Source organism: Eurosta solidaginis, chromosome 4 (assembly GCF_040869045.1).
Source record: "Eurosta solidaginis isolate ZX-2024a chromosome 4, ASM4086904v1, whole genome shotgun sequence".
Classification (NCBI taxonomy): Eukaryota; Metazoa; Arthropoda; class Insecta; order Diptera; family Tephritidae; genus Eurosta; species Eurosta solidaginis.
In genome coordinates this window covers 176,878,015-176,894,180 of record NC_090322.1, presented here as the reverse complement: position 1 = coordinate 176,894,180, position 16,166 = coordinate 176,878,015, and the positions used below count along the sequence as shown (strand labels likewise).

Below are 16,166 nucleotides of genomic sequence, written 5' to 3'. Positions count from 1 at the left end.
AGGTAACAAATTCCTTTTTTAAGCCAGACAGGTTTAGCTCACAACTGATAAAACTCGTCCAAAAATATCGAACGAAGCGTTTTGGAACCCGAACCGCGAATCCAAAAACGGAAGTCAAAAATTTTGCTTCCATCAAAATATATTTACGAATAACCGAAAAATTACCCCGGCTCGCTCCGAAACCGGGGGTGTGAGCCATAGTATTTTTGAGCAGAACACCTTTCTCTTCGGCCGTGCTGGGAGATGCGACCCTTGATAAGTCCCAGGGGTGAAAGGAGCTTCTTCGCTCCTGAGACATCAAGAGCCGCTCCACGCCGTGCCAGCTCATCCGCCATCTCGTGACCCTGTATGTTTCGATGCCCCGGCACCCATATCAGGGTAACGATCCGCCGGGTCGTCAGAATCATGGCGCTCTCCCTACACTGCCCAACCAGGTTTGATGATATCGTCTCTGACTCGATGGCCACAAGAGCCGCCTGGCTATCGAGAAAATGGCTACCCTGTTACAGTTACCATTGATATCCATTAACGCTTTACACGACTCTTGGATAGCGATAATCTCAGCTTGAAACACGCTTGCCGAGTCGGGAAGCCGCATACATAAGGAGGTAATTCTATACGACAGCATGACACTGCTAATACGCGTCCAAATGTCGAAAGAAGTGTCAAAAGACGCGTATTAATCGCGACAACAATAATCTGAAACCGGAAAATAAAAATTTTATCTCTGTCCGGAGATATTTGCAGTTGAAATTAGCGATTTTAATGTGGTTGTTGTAATTAGTACCCACAAAAAAAATTGAGAGCGCAGAAGGACATCACCATGGCGGTAGCCACGGTTATACCACACACTCGGACTTGGCATGGCGTAACCCCATTTCGTTAATATCTTTTGAACGAGTTAACATTTTTATTTTCCGGTTTAGGATTATTAATACTGATGTCAAGGCGCGTTGACACCTCTCTCGATATTTTTGGACGCGTATTAGCAGTGTCATGCTGTTTTAAAGAATTACCCATAATAACGTGGGCGGGACTGTCGCAAATACTCCTGTTCCCACTCCGCAAGCCATTTTAGAACCGTCCGTGAAAACAGAGATGTCGAATCTCTGAATGATTGCCCCATCTTTCCTTGTGAGGAAGAGAATTGTGTAGTTTGTGTCGAAGACTTTGCTTGGACATAAAAGTGTCATACTGTCGAATAAAGTTACCAAAATTACCCTGTGTTGCTCCGACAACGATAACCGGAAAATATCGAGTTTCGCCGACACAGAAAGTATTTCTGTTTCCAGCCGGACAAGATGAATTTTGGGGTTAATCTGAATTGTGCAAACTCATCAACACTGGCAATCGGTGCTTTTAACTTACAACACTGCGTTTGTCTTCCTCCGTCTGTCATTCATCAATTATCAGCTGTGAATTTAGTCAATTATTTTAATAAGATTTTCCCAAAGATAAAGATTTGCAATTTTTAGTGCAATGTGGCTTATAAAAAGTTTCTTATTATTTTCCATTTGTTATGGCGCATGTGCCTCTTTGGGTGCGCTTCCAGTTGTATTGTGGCATGGCATGGGTAAGTTAACTAAATAGATTGAGTCAGTTGCAGCGAAGGTAATTTTGTCTATTTCCTTTTATGATTTCCAATATCTATTTACTACCAGGTGATAGCTGTTGCTTCCCCTTCAGCATGGGCGCAATTAAGAAATTAATACAAAAAGAGTTAAATGGCACATACGTACGGTCGTTGAAAATAGGAGGCAGCATTGCTTTGGACTACGAAAGCGGCTATTTCGTACATCCCGATCTTCAAGTGAGCTATGTGTGTGATCAATTAGCTAAAGACTCGCAACTAGCGGATGGTTACAATGCTATTGGCTTTTCACAAGGTGGACAGTTTTTGTAAGTATTTACCTATACCCTGGGGACTATTTGACTAAATTTCTGCTGATATTTATGCATTTATTTTCTAAATCAGACGTGCAGTGGCGCAACGTTGCTCTACGCCACCAATGAAAACGTTAATCTCTTTAGGAGGTCAGCATCAAGGTGTTTTTGGTGTGCCGAAATGTCCATCGTTATCGAATAGAGCTTGCGAGCATTTGCGGAAGTTATTGCATCGTGCTGTTTATGAAGAGTAAGTTAATATGTATAGATCTATGTTGTAGCTTAACTTCAATTACTTTTCAGTAGGTTACTTTGTTCTTGTTGTAGCGATAAATACACTCCCGAAGGTTTTGCGGAGCACTGCTACCACAACCAGGTTTTGGGGATTGTTACCGATGTTGGTGGTGCTCTGCGGGATATAGACCCGATAAGTTCCGGTAACAAGCATAATTAAGGTTTAAGCCGAAGATCGAAACGATTTAATATGACTTGGAGCCGCCTCGCCTGCTAAAAAAAACGGACTCGCCACGCATGGGCGAGGTTGCCAAATGGGCTGGAGAAGCTTTAAATTACGCTGGCAAACCTTTGAAAGGGTTGCTCTACACAACCTGTGAATCATTTGGGTATTTTAGCGGGATACAACCTACCTGCCGCAGGTATATTCCAAGCCCACTAAACCGCTGGGTTGGTGTAGCGATAATAGTTGACACCAGTAGCAACTAGTCTTAAACCTTGAAATCCAAGGGGCAAGCTTAACAAAGGGGTGTTGTTGTTGTAGCAGTGCTCTCTACCCTAAAGATCATTCGCTTGGCAGTATGGACTGCCGATATCGGTAATACTCAGGCTGTTGTAGGCGTAGCAGAGCTTCGCCCCATCCAATAAATGCACTCACTAATTTTCACCAATATCACACAGATAAGGGTATTAGAGGCGTTGGTGTCATGTGGGGACACAGTACAAGGTCGAAATGCATTGGGCGAAGTTGATTCTCTGACTCTGCTATTACAGTATGCAGATCGAAGTTGAGCCAGAGAGACGCGCTTCTCCCTGGTGAGGCTCCTTTCCAAAACTGCGAGTTTAGGACATTTGTCTCGGGGTTCACCGGGCAATCCCTGGTATAGTAGTCCGACGACTTTGTGTGGATGTCTCTGAGGGCCATTCTTGAGTGCCGGATTTCTTCATAATGCTTACGGAAATTACTTCTTAAGTCCTGGGAGGCGGGGCCCCAGCAACCAAGTGTCCCCTGGGCTGCCCATGTTTCTGAGTATTCAGCAGAAACTGTTTATTCAGCATTTCAGTTGTTTTCTTTATGGGGAGTTCTCTAGCCTCACTGGATAGACAATGTTCTAGAGACATAATAAGACATCCCGTGGCAGTTTTGGGCGCGGGCCTGCAGTTTCCTTCAGTGTCTATTTTTAGGTTCGACGACCATATTGGGGACTCTTAGCCTACAAGCGGTAGACCAATTGCTTTATAAGTGGTTTTGAGCGTTTATTTATCTTTGCCCAAATGCTGCCGGCAAGACACTTGAGGATTTTGTTACAGCTCTGGAATTTAGGTACAAATGCGGCTACATGGTCTCAAAACTTAAATCCTGATCGAACTTCACATCCAGTATTTTTATATGTAAGACAGTTGGTAGCGTAATTCCAACGACGTGGAAGGTCGCCGAGGATTCGGTCGGTGACAGTGTCAAATTTCGCGAGGTGAAAAATTGGAAAGATTAGGGAGATAGTCGTTGATTTTATAGCATAGCTAATCGATAGATGAGCAGGGACCTGTTGCGTAGGGCACAATGGTAACTCCTTCGGTGGGAAAGGACCTTCACCCTGTGGAACCCCTTGTTTCATTATTCTCGGTTTTGATGCTAAGTTCCTAAACTGCAACGGTCACAGTCATCGAAACCTTTTGCGGTTACAATACAACAACCACAACACTAGAGAAAATGATCACAGCTCCTGAATAGATGTCTGTGCTAGGCTGGGTTAAGTGCTGCTATAAAGCAATAAAAGGGGTTTTTTTAAGGTTGTTGTTGCATTAGCCGCCGTGGTGTGGTTGTAGCGTGCTTCGCCTATCACACCAAAGATCCTGGGCTCACGCCCCCGGCAAAGCAAAATCGAAAATTTGAAAAAAGTTATTTCAATTAAGTAAAAGTTTTTATAAGCGGGGTCGCCCCTCGGCCGTGATTTGGGATACGCTCCGAGTGTATTTCTGCCATGAAAAGCCTCTCGGTGGAAACTCATCTGCCTTGCAGATGCCGTCCAGAGTCTGCATAAAACATTTAGGTCCTGTTGTTGTTCTTGTTATTGTAGGGATAAGGACACTCCCCGAAGGCCTTAGGGAGTATTATCGATGCTGTTGTTGTTGTTGTAGCGATAAGGACACTCCCCGAAGGCCTTGGGAAGTGTTATCGACGTTGATGGTCCTTTGCCGTATGCATATCAGGAACGATTTGTTATGACCACTTGGGCGCTTCCCAAGGCAGTCGGTTCTATGTACCGGAGCGACTCGGGATTTTTCCGGACCAAAGACTGTCATTTCAGTGTAACCCCATTTAATTTGTTGCGTCCCTCCCACAAATTGTCATCCTCCCAGCAGCTCCTTGCAGTAGGATTGCTCCATATTCTCTTACTCCGGGAAGGCATCGAACCCAATCCGGGTCCGTTTTCTGACCCCGGTCCTGAGAAATGGTTTTGCTGCATCTGCCGGAAAAGAATCTTTTTAGGACGGTCATACTCTGTTCAGTGTGTCTCGTGTAAGGGATGGTTGCATCGGACAGGTTGTTCTGGGCTTGATTCCAAAACCCGACGTCCACGTAACTTTTATAAATCTTTTGTGGCTCCTTGCTATTCACGCCCAAGGGCGTCCCGTAGTGTACGCCTAAGCGCCCCCCACTACCTTCCCCGCTGCTCAGCAAGCCACAACAAGTACCCGCTGCTGCTCGCGCCCCACTGCGCCAACAACTCAAACAGCTGCTACCACTCATAACTACTACCCAAATGCCGCCCATTTTGAACATCCACGTCGATGGCACTACGCTACCGACTGTCCTACACCCCAAAATCTTGGGTGTGACGTTTGATCAGGATCTACATTTTGGTGAGCACGCAGCCGCAATTGTTCCGAGAATTCAGAGCCGTAACAAAATCCTCAAATCCCTCGCTGGCAGTACTTGGGGAAAAGATAAAGAAACGCTCATGACTACATACAAAGCAATTAGCCAGCCGATTACGTGCTACGCGTCACCCATATGGTCGCCAAGCCTAAAAATCACCCACTGGAAGAAACTACAGGCCTGCCAAAATACTGCTCTCAGAATCGCCACGGGCTGTCTTCTTATGTCCCCAGAACACCATCTGCATAATGAGGCGAGAATACTCCCCATCAGGGAGAGAAATGAGATGCTGACCAAACAGTTCCTGTTGAATACCCAGAAACCTGGGCATCCCAACAGACATCTGATTGATGAACCAGCACCGCCTAGGGACTTAAGGAGTCATCTCCGTAAGCATTTTGAGGAAATACGACACTTGAGAACCCAGCCGTATGAAGTGAAAAAACACAAGCAGGTCCTTGGTGAACTCCATAAACAGGCGTCGGACCTTTATGCCGGGAATTGCCCGGTGAATCCAGTACTTAACGAAAATTATCCAAAACTTGCGGAAGAGGAACGCATACTCCCCAGGGAAACGCGTGACTCTTGCTCAACTTCGTTCTGGATACTGTAACAGGTTAAACTCTTACCTATCCAGAATCAACCCCGACATACAAAATGTATGCCCCGCTTGCAATGTGTCCCCACATGACACCAACCATCTCTTCAATTGTAATGTGGAACCAATGCCTCTAACACCCCTTTCCTCCCCTGGTCCACCCCTGTTGAAACGGCAAGTTTCCTTGGACTCCCGTTAGAGGATATTGATGACAATTTGTGATCGGTCGCGGCTATTAGGTGGGGCGAGCGTTGCTACAGCAACAACAACAACTACCTTCGTAGTAGAGTCGGTAGCAATGCTGAGCATCAGCCCCTGCCCCGTCTCCCCCTCCCCCACCCCTCTTTTCCGACAGCAATCGTGTAGGTCAGGGAAACACACTCTTAGTCCCTACCTCCGTTTGCACCGTTTGCCAGCACAGAATATATATGTTTGCGACATCCGCCCAATGCAGCTCCTGCCTTGGGTGGTGCCACTTTCCTAGATGTTCTGGTCTCCGCGACGGCAACCCCCCGACGGGTTTCATCGCGCCATGTTGCCAGGTCGCAAACCCAAATCATCCGGGTACCCCAATGCTTGCCCAAGGACGCCCAGTCCCAGGGCCACAACAGCAATTGCGTCCTGGCCTTCCACAACCCAGGCGTAGTCACCCGTCACTTACCCCCAGAGTGGCGGCGTCTCCTCTTATGCACTTCAGAATTCTGCAGTTAAACTGTAATGGACTAACTGGGAAGATTACGGAGATAGTCGATTTCATGAAGCGGCACAACATCCGCATTGCTGCGATTCAAGAGACTAAACTCACAGCAAGATCTGCATTGCAGACCTGTTCTGGGTATAATGTCCACAGGAAAGACCGCGAGAGCGGAAATGAAGGCGGCCTAGCGTTTATCATACACCACTCTGTGCAATATTATATATTTGATCCTGGAATCGACCGCAGGGACAATGTCTTAGAACGTCAAGGCCTATCTGTCCGGTCAGGAGAGGCAAACGTAGAAATCTTCAACATCTACATCCCTCCTGCCACCTGTTGCCCCAGTGGATACCGCCCTAATATCAGAGCCTTACTCACTGGCAACAATCGCATTATCTTAGGCGATTTCAATGCCCATCACGATCTATGGCACTCAAACTTGCGGGCGGACAGTAGGGGTGAGATGTTGGCGGATCAAATAGAAGAAACGACGTTCTGCACAATAAACGGAGACGCCCCCACACGTATGGTAGGAAGCTGTCACAGTTCGCCAGATATATCAATCGTGAGCGCAGAGCTCGTAAACTGCGTCAACTGGCATCTGATGGTAACATTGGCATCCGACCACCTGCCCATACTTATTTCGCTCGAGCGTACCGCCGACTTCATCGTCACCGAAAAACGCACTTTCATAAACTTCAAAAAAGGAAAGTGTGAAGAATATAAATCTTTTACAGACAACCTCTTTGCTGCCCTCCCTATCCCGACTGATGCCCGCCAAGGGGAGCGTGCCTTCCGTAAGGTCATTGAATCCGCCTCGGCACGTTTCATTCCCGCCGGGAGAATTCCCGAAATCCGGCTCCACTTCCCGGCGGAGGCCGCAAACTTAGCGAGAGAACGTGACCTTATAAGACAGCTTGATCCAGGCGACCCCCAAATAAGGGATATAAACCAACGCATCAGATTGCTTGTGGACGAACACAAGCGGGCGAAATGGGAGGAGCACCTAAGAGGTTGTAACCTCTCTACCGGTGTGGGTAAACTTTGGTCCACCGTAAAGTCCCTATCGAATCCGACTAAGCACAAAGACAAAGTTTCCATCGCATTTGGCGACAAAGTGCTGTCGGATGCGAAAAAATACGCGAGCGCTTTCTGCCGACAATATATAATGCATTCTACGGTCGACAAAGATAGACGGAGGGCCAATAGACACGCACATAAACACAAATCCAGCGCGTCACCAATCACCATCACCGCTAAAGAGGTTGAGGACGCCATTGGTCACGCTAAACCATCCAAAGCAGTGGGCCCAGACGGGATAGCCATACCGATGCTTAAAAGCCTAGGGAAAGAAGGTTTCAAATATTTACCGCCTGTCTTCAACCTGTCTCTTTCCACCTTTGTCATACCCGAGAAATGGAAAATGGCCAAGGTGGTCCCGCTACTAAAGCCTGGGAAACCAGCTAACATAGGAGAGTCGTATCGTCCGATATCTCTCCTATCGCCAGTAGCAAAGACGCTTGAAGCCATTTTGCACCCTTATTTCCAAGCAAATTTGCAGCTAGCCTCTCATCAGCATGGCTTCAGAAAACTCAATAGCACTACCACCGCGCTAAATGCCATTAGCACCCAGATAAATTGCGGTTTAAATCAATACCCCCACCATAGAACAGTACTCGTAGCGCTAGACGTATCAAAAGCTTTTGATACGGTCAACCATGGCTCGTTACTGCAAGACCTGGAAGGGTCTACCCTTCCCCCATGTCTTAAAAGGTGGACCGCAAATTATCTGGGTGGTCGGCAGGCATCGGTGCAATTTAGAAACGAAACATCAAACCCAAGAGAATTAAACAAGGGGTGCCACAGGGTGGTGTCCTATCCCCACTTTTGTTTAATTTCTACATATCTAAGCTACCTTCACCACCGGAAGGAGTCACAATCGTTTCCTACGCCGATGACTGCACAATAATGGCCACAGGCCCAGGCCCAAAGATCGATAAGCTATGCAATAAAATAAACGGCTACCTCCCTGATCACTCCAGTTTTTTCGCCTCGGGAAACCTGGCATTATCACCGACTAAATCTTCCGCGACCTTATTTACAACATGGACGTCCCAAATGTCGACCATTTTGAACATCCACGTCGATGGCACTACGCTACCGACTGTCCTACACCCCAAAATCTTGGGTGTGACGTTTGATCAGGATATACATTTTGGTGAGCACGCAGCCGCAATTGTTCCGAGAATTCAGAGCCGTAACAAAGTCCTCAAATCCCTCGCTGGCAGTACCTGGGGAAAAGATAAAGAAACGCTCATGACTACATACAAAGCAATTAGCCAGCCGATTACGTGCTACGCGTCACCCATATGGTCGCCAAGCCTAAAAATTACCCACTGGAAGAAGCTACAGGCCTGCCAAAATACTGCTCTCAGAATTGCCACGGGCTGTCTTCTTATGTCCCCAGAACACCATCTGCATAATGAGGCGAGAATAGTCCCCATCAGGGAGAGAAATGAGATGCTGACCAAACAGTTCCTGTTGAATACCCAGAAACCTGAGCATCCCAACAGACATCTGATTGATGAACCAGCACCGCCTAGGGGCTTAAGGAGTCATCTCCGTAAGCATTTTGAGGAAATACGGCACCTGAGAACTCAGCCGTATGAAGCGGAAAAACACAAGCAGGTCCTTGGTGAACTCCACAAACAGGCGTCGGACCTTTATGCCGGGAATTGCCCGGTGAATCCAGTACTCAAAGAAAAGTATCCAAAACTCGCGAAAGAGGAACGCATACTCCCCAGGGAAACGCGTGTCGCTCTTGCTCAACTTCGTTCTGGATATTGTAACAGGTTAAACTCTTACCTATCCAAAATCAACCCCGACATACAAAATGTATGCCCCGCTTGCAATGTGTCCCCACATGACACCAACCATCTCTTTAATTGTAATGTGGAACCAACGCCTCTAACACCCCTTTCCTTATGGTCCACCCCTGTTGAAACAGCAAGTTTCCTTGGACTCCCGTTAGAGGATATTGATGACAATTTGTGATCGGTCGCGGCTGTTAGGTGGGGCGAAGCATTGCTACAACAACAAGAACAACAACAACCACATGCGACCTTCTTGGGCATACCGCCCTCCCACCCGCTAGATCCTTGAGGAATTATTAACCCCATAACCCCATGAGGAATTCGGGGTCCCCAAAGCCTCCGCTGTTAATGAAACAGGACTAGCCACGGATAGTTGAGGTTGACAATTTGGTTTGGAGAAGCCATATATTGCGCTGGCAACCTGAAAGAGTTACGCTACACAACTCCTTGAATCTGGGATTTTAGTCGCCTCTTAAGACAGACATACCTACCGCGGGTATGTTCTGACCGCCCAACCCGATGGGGGAGTGTTATCGATGTTGATGGTCGTTTACCGGATGCAGATCCCGTTCTTTCCGGTAACAAGCATCATAAAAGTACTAGCCCGACCATCCCGGGAACGATTTGGTATGACCACATGAAACCTTGTAGGTGATACCGCCCTCCCACCCCCAAGATCCATGAGGAACTTGAGGTCGCCAGAGCCTCGGATGTTAAAGAAACAGGATTCGCCACGGGTAGATGAGGTTGACAGTTGGGTTGGAGAAGCTATATATTGCGCTGGCAACCTCCTGAAAGAATTGCGCTACATCAATCAATTTGTCAGTCGCCTCTTACGACAGGCATTCCTGCCGAGGGTATATTTTAAGCAGCCCCCTAACCCGCTGGGGTCCCGTCCCGCCAATTTGTAGGAAAAACTAATATGCGCATGATTCAAATTGGGAGAAGATCGGCCTTAAATCTCTTCGGAGTTATGGCATCTTACAGGTATTTTTATTGATTGTTTTGTTGCCACACACACACGCTACAACAACAGCAACAGCACTTCGCCCTGATTAGTAGGTATAATATATGGGACGTGGATTATTAAGAACAACAGTCTACTAAATCCCGAGTCATTTTGATACTTGTCGTGTGAATGTCTTTCTTGTTCGTGAAAATGTGTGCCGCATCTTTCGTGAGACTTTCAAACAAAGCTTTTCACTAAATCTTTTAAGGATTATATAAACAAGATTATCAGCTAAATGTGGAGACGGTGGATCTATGTAATAAGTGTGCTCTCAGACTAAAGTGAAAAGAATGTGTCAAGACTCTACAATGGAAACTAGAAATCAGTAATTAACCTGCAAGGCGTGAATTATAAGAGGAACTTACACATTGCAATGCCAATTCAAACCTCATATGCATCAGTAAATAGGATATCCCATAGTGCCGTAAACTTGGTGATTCCGAATATTATTATCTAAAAAATACTGTTTCGATTGGTAATAACGCAGTGCATTACCTCAGCCCCAATTGGTGTAACATTTTCCATTTGGACATATTTACAGTTCAGATATAAACATTTGCCTATTTATTTTTCCACAGATGGATGCAACGCGATTTAGTGCAAGCCACATATTGGCATGATCCTTTCAATGAGGAGCAGTATCGACAATCAAGTACTTTTTTGTCCATTATCAACAATGAGGTTTACATAAACCGTACATACATCGAAAATTTAAATAAACTTAAAAAGTATGTTTAATGTGCAAAATTACAACAGGCAGATTCCAAAAACCGAAACTATTTTCAGATTTGTTATGGTCATGTTTTTGAATGATACTATTGTACAACCTAAAGAATCGGAATGGTTTGGATTCTATGTACCTGGTCAAGACAAGGATATTCGTCCACTCGAACAAGGTATCGCCTATGAAGATGTAGGTTCCATATTTAAATACGATTTTTTTTTAAACTGTTTTTACCGAATTCCTTTTGTTTCGCACAACAGCTCGGTATTAAGCAAATGGATGAGGATGGTAAACTCGCATTCTTATCTGTAGAAGGCGATCATTTGCAAATGACTAACAAATGGTTTATGGAAAATATAATACCATTACTTGCAAGCAACTGAAAGAATTTCCTATAACGACAAAAAGTTTATTTTAAATTATGAATCTCGAATAAGTAAATGCCATAGACAAAAATTTAAAACTAATGTCCGCACTATACATTAGGCATACCTACTAAATAAGCTCCCAGTGAAATTTACTATTGTAAACAATTGTGACTGTACAGGAACAAATTAGACTTAACTGATTGATATACTCGCGTATTATGCAATTTTTAATCAAATAAAGCTTACACGGTATCAAACTTAATACCTTAATCATATGCGGTCAAGTATGGCTTTCTCTATCCTTACATCTATGAACTGCTGCACGGTGGGGTATTTGATCAATCTAGCTGGCCAAAAGTCGATTTTTCAAAATATTCCAATTTTTTTTTTAAATATACTAACCGCGCACATCTACAGTTGTATAGAAATTGTGTGCAGCTCGGTGTATTTTTGGATTAAAAAGCAATATACCCTTCTAACCTAAATACTTGGTCACTTGTTTAGCCTTAATCAAATCTAGTTACATTTGTACGACAGGTAAATGTGTTTTTAATTCATGTTAGGTTTTGTATGGGTGCACCTCATAATCCCGACTTTCAAAATCCCGACAACTCATAAGCCCGACAATTTTTAGAAATCCCGACAAGACACAATCCAGACATAACAAAATCCCGACATAACGAAATCCCTACAACACAATATCCCGACAACTCAAAATCCCGACAGCACATAATCCAGACAAATTTACTAAAATTTAAAGTGCCTACGCAGAAGGGTGTACTACGCAGAAGGACATCACCGTGGCGGTAGCCACGATTATACCACACACCCGGACTTGGCATGGCGTAGCCCAGGGTTATTTTTTATAAGCGCGGCCGAAGGCCACCTATGCAGAAAGGTGTTATACGCAGAATTATTGTGCATGGCGCAGCCGGTGTTGGATCGGCTAAGGATTATTTTTATGAAGCGTGGCCGCAGGCCGCCTACGCAGATAAGTGTTCTGCGCAGACATACTGTGGATCGCGAAGCCGGTGTTGGATCGGCTAAGGATTATTTTTATGAGTCGCGGTCGAAGGTAGCCTACGCAAAAGGGGTGCCTAAAATAATAGAATAATACCGAAGATTTGTATTTTTTATGACATCGTTTTATCACTGAGTGAAAACTTAATCCAGCTTATTCAAAAATACTGACAAAATATATAAAAAATGTTGAAAGTCCCCAATTTACATGTTGTCGGGATTATGAGATGTCGGGATTTGGTCGTGTCGGGATTATGTGTTTCGGGATTTTGTAAGTCGGGATTAAGTTATACACCCGTTTTGTATACCGCATGTTTTTACTGATTTATTCTACTTGTAATACTACTACTGTTCAATATTAAATTTTTTAAAAACCTTGCAAACAAAGAGATATATCTTTTTCTCATGGCATATCATGCCAGTACTTTTTTGACAATACGTAAGCTTGTGTTTGTTTCAAAGTTTAATACCCCTATTGTCAAAAGGTGGCAACCATGTGAAAACATCCTCAGTGGCAACACCTAGGTGAAAAGTCTTAAAATGTTATACTATATCGATGTACCAAATTTGATTCAAATCGGTTAAGCCGTTTCCGAGATTGTAGTGGATATACAAAGAAATATAAAAAAAGGTGAGGTGGCAACCCTAAGTGGCAACCGTACTTAAAAGTATCAATATAAATGCGGAGTAAAATACCGGGTCCCTCCGAAACCGGGGGCTCGATCCATAGTAATTCTGCGCGGAACACCGTGAATTTACTGCCAAATATTTCCTTTCATAACAATAAAGTGAGACAACTACTCTTGTTACAGAAATAACTGCTGTTTTAGTTTTGGCCAGCTAGATTCATCAAACACCCCACCGTGTGTTGTCTATAAGAATTGATTGTAATCAAAGTCATTTCAACTGTCTATTGTTCATTGTATATTATTTTATTGATTATTGTTGTTGTTGGGTTAACAGTGCTTCGCCCCATTCAATAGGCACGTCCACTCACAAATTGTCATCAAAGTCCTCTAACTAGAGTCCAAGGAAACTGACAGTTTCAACAGGGACGGACCATAGGGAGATTGGTGTTAGAGGCGTAGCTCCCACATTACAGTTGAAAAGACGCTAAGTAGTACATAAAAGAACAAATTCCAATTTTTTCAATAAAAACAAGTAGAGCTCTTCGAGTTCCATTTTCCTTTTATATTTTTACATTTTAAACAATAGTAGCAAAAAGTATGCAAGTATAGACCCGTGTAGACCCGAAGCAATAATGAAGCAATGCCTAACAAATCATTGAACAACGCACTAAAAAAAGCCAGCGAAATCGAACTGCTCTCTCATACAATATCTGTACTCTCAATAACCGATACAATATCCTCCATAAAATTGCACAAATGGGTATAAGTTTGCATATAGAGCGTGTCACGGAAAGCCTTACGATGACGAAGCTCTTGCACTAACCACAATTTGATTGCGTCTTCATCTAACTCACGCGAGTGCAACCTCTCTACATTCTCAGCATCACCGCCAGCACTCTCCTTTATAAAAGAAGATATATCCTCCTCCGCCTCATAATAAGTATCCATATACTTTTTCCACGCCAATTTAAGAAAAGCTTCCTCAATTGTCAATGCTAAATCTTCCCACTCATCAATGCCCGCTGAAATTATGCCGCGTACATAGACATAGCATGTGTGCTCACGCTCTGTATTGTCGAGTATTTTCTCATCGAAACTAACATATGGATTACCGCGCATTTCTGTCAAAATACTCGTCATTTCGTCAAAGAGTAAAGCACGCTGATCGGGGTGTGGTTGACGTAAGATCAGAGATTTTAAAGTTTCCACTTTCAAATTCCATACAGGTTCGCGTGGCTTCTTTAAACGTTGATACAACTCCTTGAGTAATTGTATATCGTGATAGCGTTCACAACGATAACCCGGATTATGAAATTCGAAGAGTTCGAGCTCGTTGAGTGTACGCTTGTATGGGCAAATCACTTCGGGCGCTTTAATTAATGGCGTGAGCGTAGCCAACTTGTTGGTAAGCTGGCGTGCCATTTTCGTATTTGATTTATCTAATACATCTTTTTGTGTTAGACGTATCTTCTCCACAAACTCTTGTGCAGGCCGACATTTACCATTGAGACGCATTACAATCGCATCTACTTTACGACAGAAGAACTGTGGATCAATTTTAAGCATCCACTTTTGTTTGATAATATTGACACGACGTGGTTGAAATTGCACAACAACATTCATGATTTCACCCGACACCAGACGAAAGGGTTTTTGTTGAAACACAAATTCCTCATCATTTGCCTTTAAGAGATTGGAATTCTTGTCGAAGTACGGACGATTTACCCACTCAAAATTGAGTATCTTTTTGCCAAGATTTTCAATATGTAAAATACGTTTTATAACTTTCTCAAAGGGTTCGCATTCGAAACGCATCTCTAGGTCAATATATTTGGAGCTACGTTTTTCGGTTAGCTGAAAAACTTGTTCGTTTATCTTAACGCAATAGTCTGGCTCTACGGTGTGCGCCTCAAGCGCCCTAGTTGCTTGCACTTCGGGCGCACATTGCGATGTATCGTCAGATATGCGTTCGATTGGTTCTTCGCCCAAATATTTTATATTCGCATTATGCTGCAGCGTATGCATCTTATTTAAACCCTCACCAACAACCTGCAATTTCTCAATATCCGGATAGAATTCAATCAACTTTTCTATATGCTCACGCTTACGTTCAATTCGATCTTCCAAAACTTTCGATATCAACCAATTCCATTTCTTTTGTGTGCCTTGCAATTTTGGTTTGCCCAATAACTCCTCTTTCGTTACTGCCGGCAAACCAGCAATCTCGACAATCTTCGCGCCATCGCGTTCAGGTTTTGGTAACGTCTCACGTAACTCATTCACGTGCCGACAAGTATTACAGTCGATATATTCGGGTAATATAGCGGCATGTCGATCTATTAGCTTCAATGGATGCAAGCGGTCTGCATAGTCGATTAGACGTCGCACAGTTTGTTTGTCTCGTTCATCTACGGTTACAGCCCGATTGAAGAGCACCTCGGCTGGTACTTTACCCGTTTTTCTCCCTATACTCGCTTGCACACGCTTACGCTCTGCCAACATATTCTTCCAATATTTCAATCGATTGTCATAAGTATATTCGGAACTTTTCTTTTCCAAACTGGAGCAATGAGATGAGGAAACTTCGATTGTACCCAGCTTGTCGTCGAATATGCGATTGACGAGCTCCATAACGATATGGCGATTATGTGCTATGAATGTAGGTCTAGTAGCCGAATCACTCTCGGAAGAGACCAAAGAAGGTGGTGAGAAGATATTGATAAAGCTTAGATCCATATTGGATTTGTTGTAGGTATTGATCATGGACATCTTTATTTATTTTTTTGTTTTTTACTTTTTTTCGTAAATTTTTCGTTTTCAGTCTACAATTTTATCAATAATCAAAAATATAGCGTGCAAATTAAAAAAAAAAAATTTAAGTGCTAAAGGACTACCCGAACAGTGAACAAATTCAATCAAAGGATAGCCTGTAGAATTTTATTTTTAAGGAGAAAAAATTTATTAAATTTTCTTACGCTTTTTTCTGAAGGAAGGAATGAAAGTTGGCTATGATACAAAATACGTTATGAAATCGTTTATGACACACTTGAATGGAAAATGTTACAAGGTAATTCATAAGATTTCGAAATTTTAATTGAGTTCATGCCTGATCTGGCGGCCGCCGTGGTGTGATCGTAGCGGATCGTAGGAATTAAAACGCAGCGGCTACTGCCGCCTTTGGAAGCAGAGGTAGAGGGCGGCCCCAACTCCGTTGGAAGGACCAGGTGGAAAACGATTTAAACTCCCTTG

General features: G+C 43.9%; 2 protein-coding genes across 2 annotated transcripts; one reads left to right on the top strand and one right to left on the bottom strand.

The window, feature by feature from the left end:
• The first annotated feature begins 1,384 nt into the window (after nt 1–1,384).
• On the top strand, nt 1,385–11,530 carry Ppt1 (Palmitoyl-protein thioesterase 1). The gene is made up of 6 exons (XM_067783955.1): nt 1,385–1,573; nt 1,662–1,899; nt 1,976–2,134; nt 10,755–10,904; nt 10,963–11,089; nt 11,161–11,530. The coding sequence occupies exons 1-6, from the start codon at nt 1,480–1,482 to the stop codon at nt 11,281–11,283; spliced, it is 891 nt and encodes a 296-aa protein (XP_067640056.1). The 5' UTR covers nt 1,385–1,479; the 3' UTR covers nt 11,284–11,530.
• Nucleotides 11,531–13,545: 2,015 nt separating this feature from the next.
• On the bottom strand, nt 13,546–15,869 carry LOC137248352 (uncharacterized). The gene has a single exon (XM_067779222.1). It carries the CDS (start codon nt 15,684–15,686, stop codon nt 13,617–13,619), a length of 2,070 nt encoding a protein of 689 aa, XP_067635323.1. The 5' UTR covers nt 15,687–15,869; the 3' UTR covers nt 13,546–13,616.
• Between the last annotated feature and the right edge of the window lie 297 nt (nt 15,870–16,166).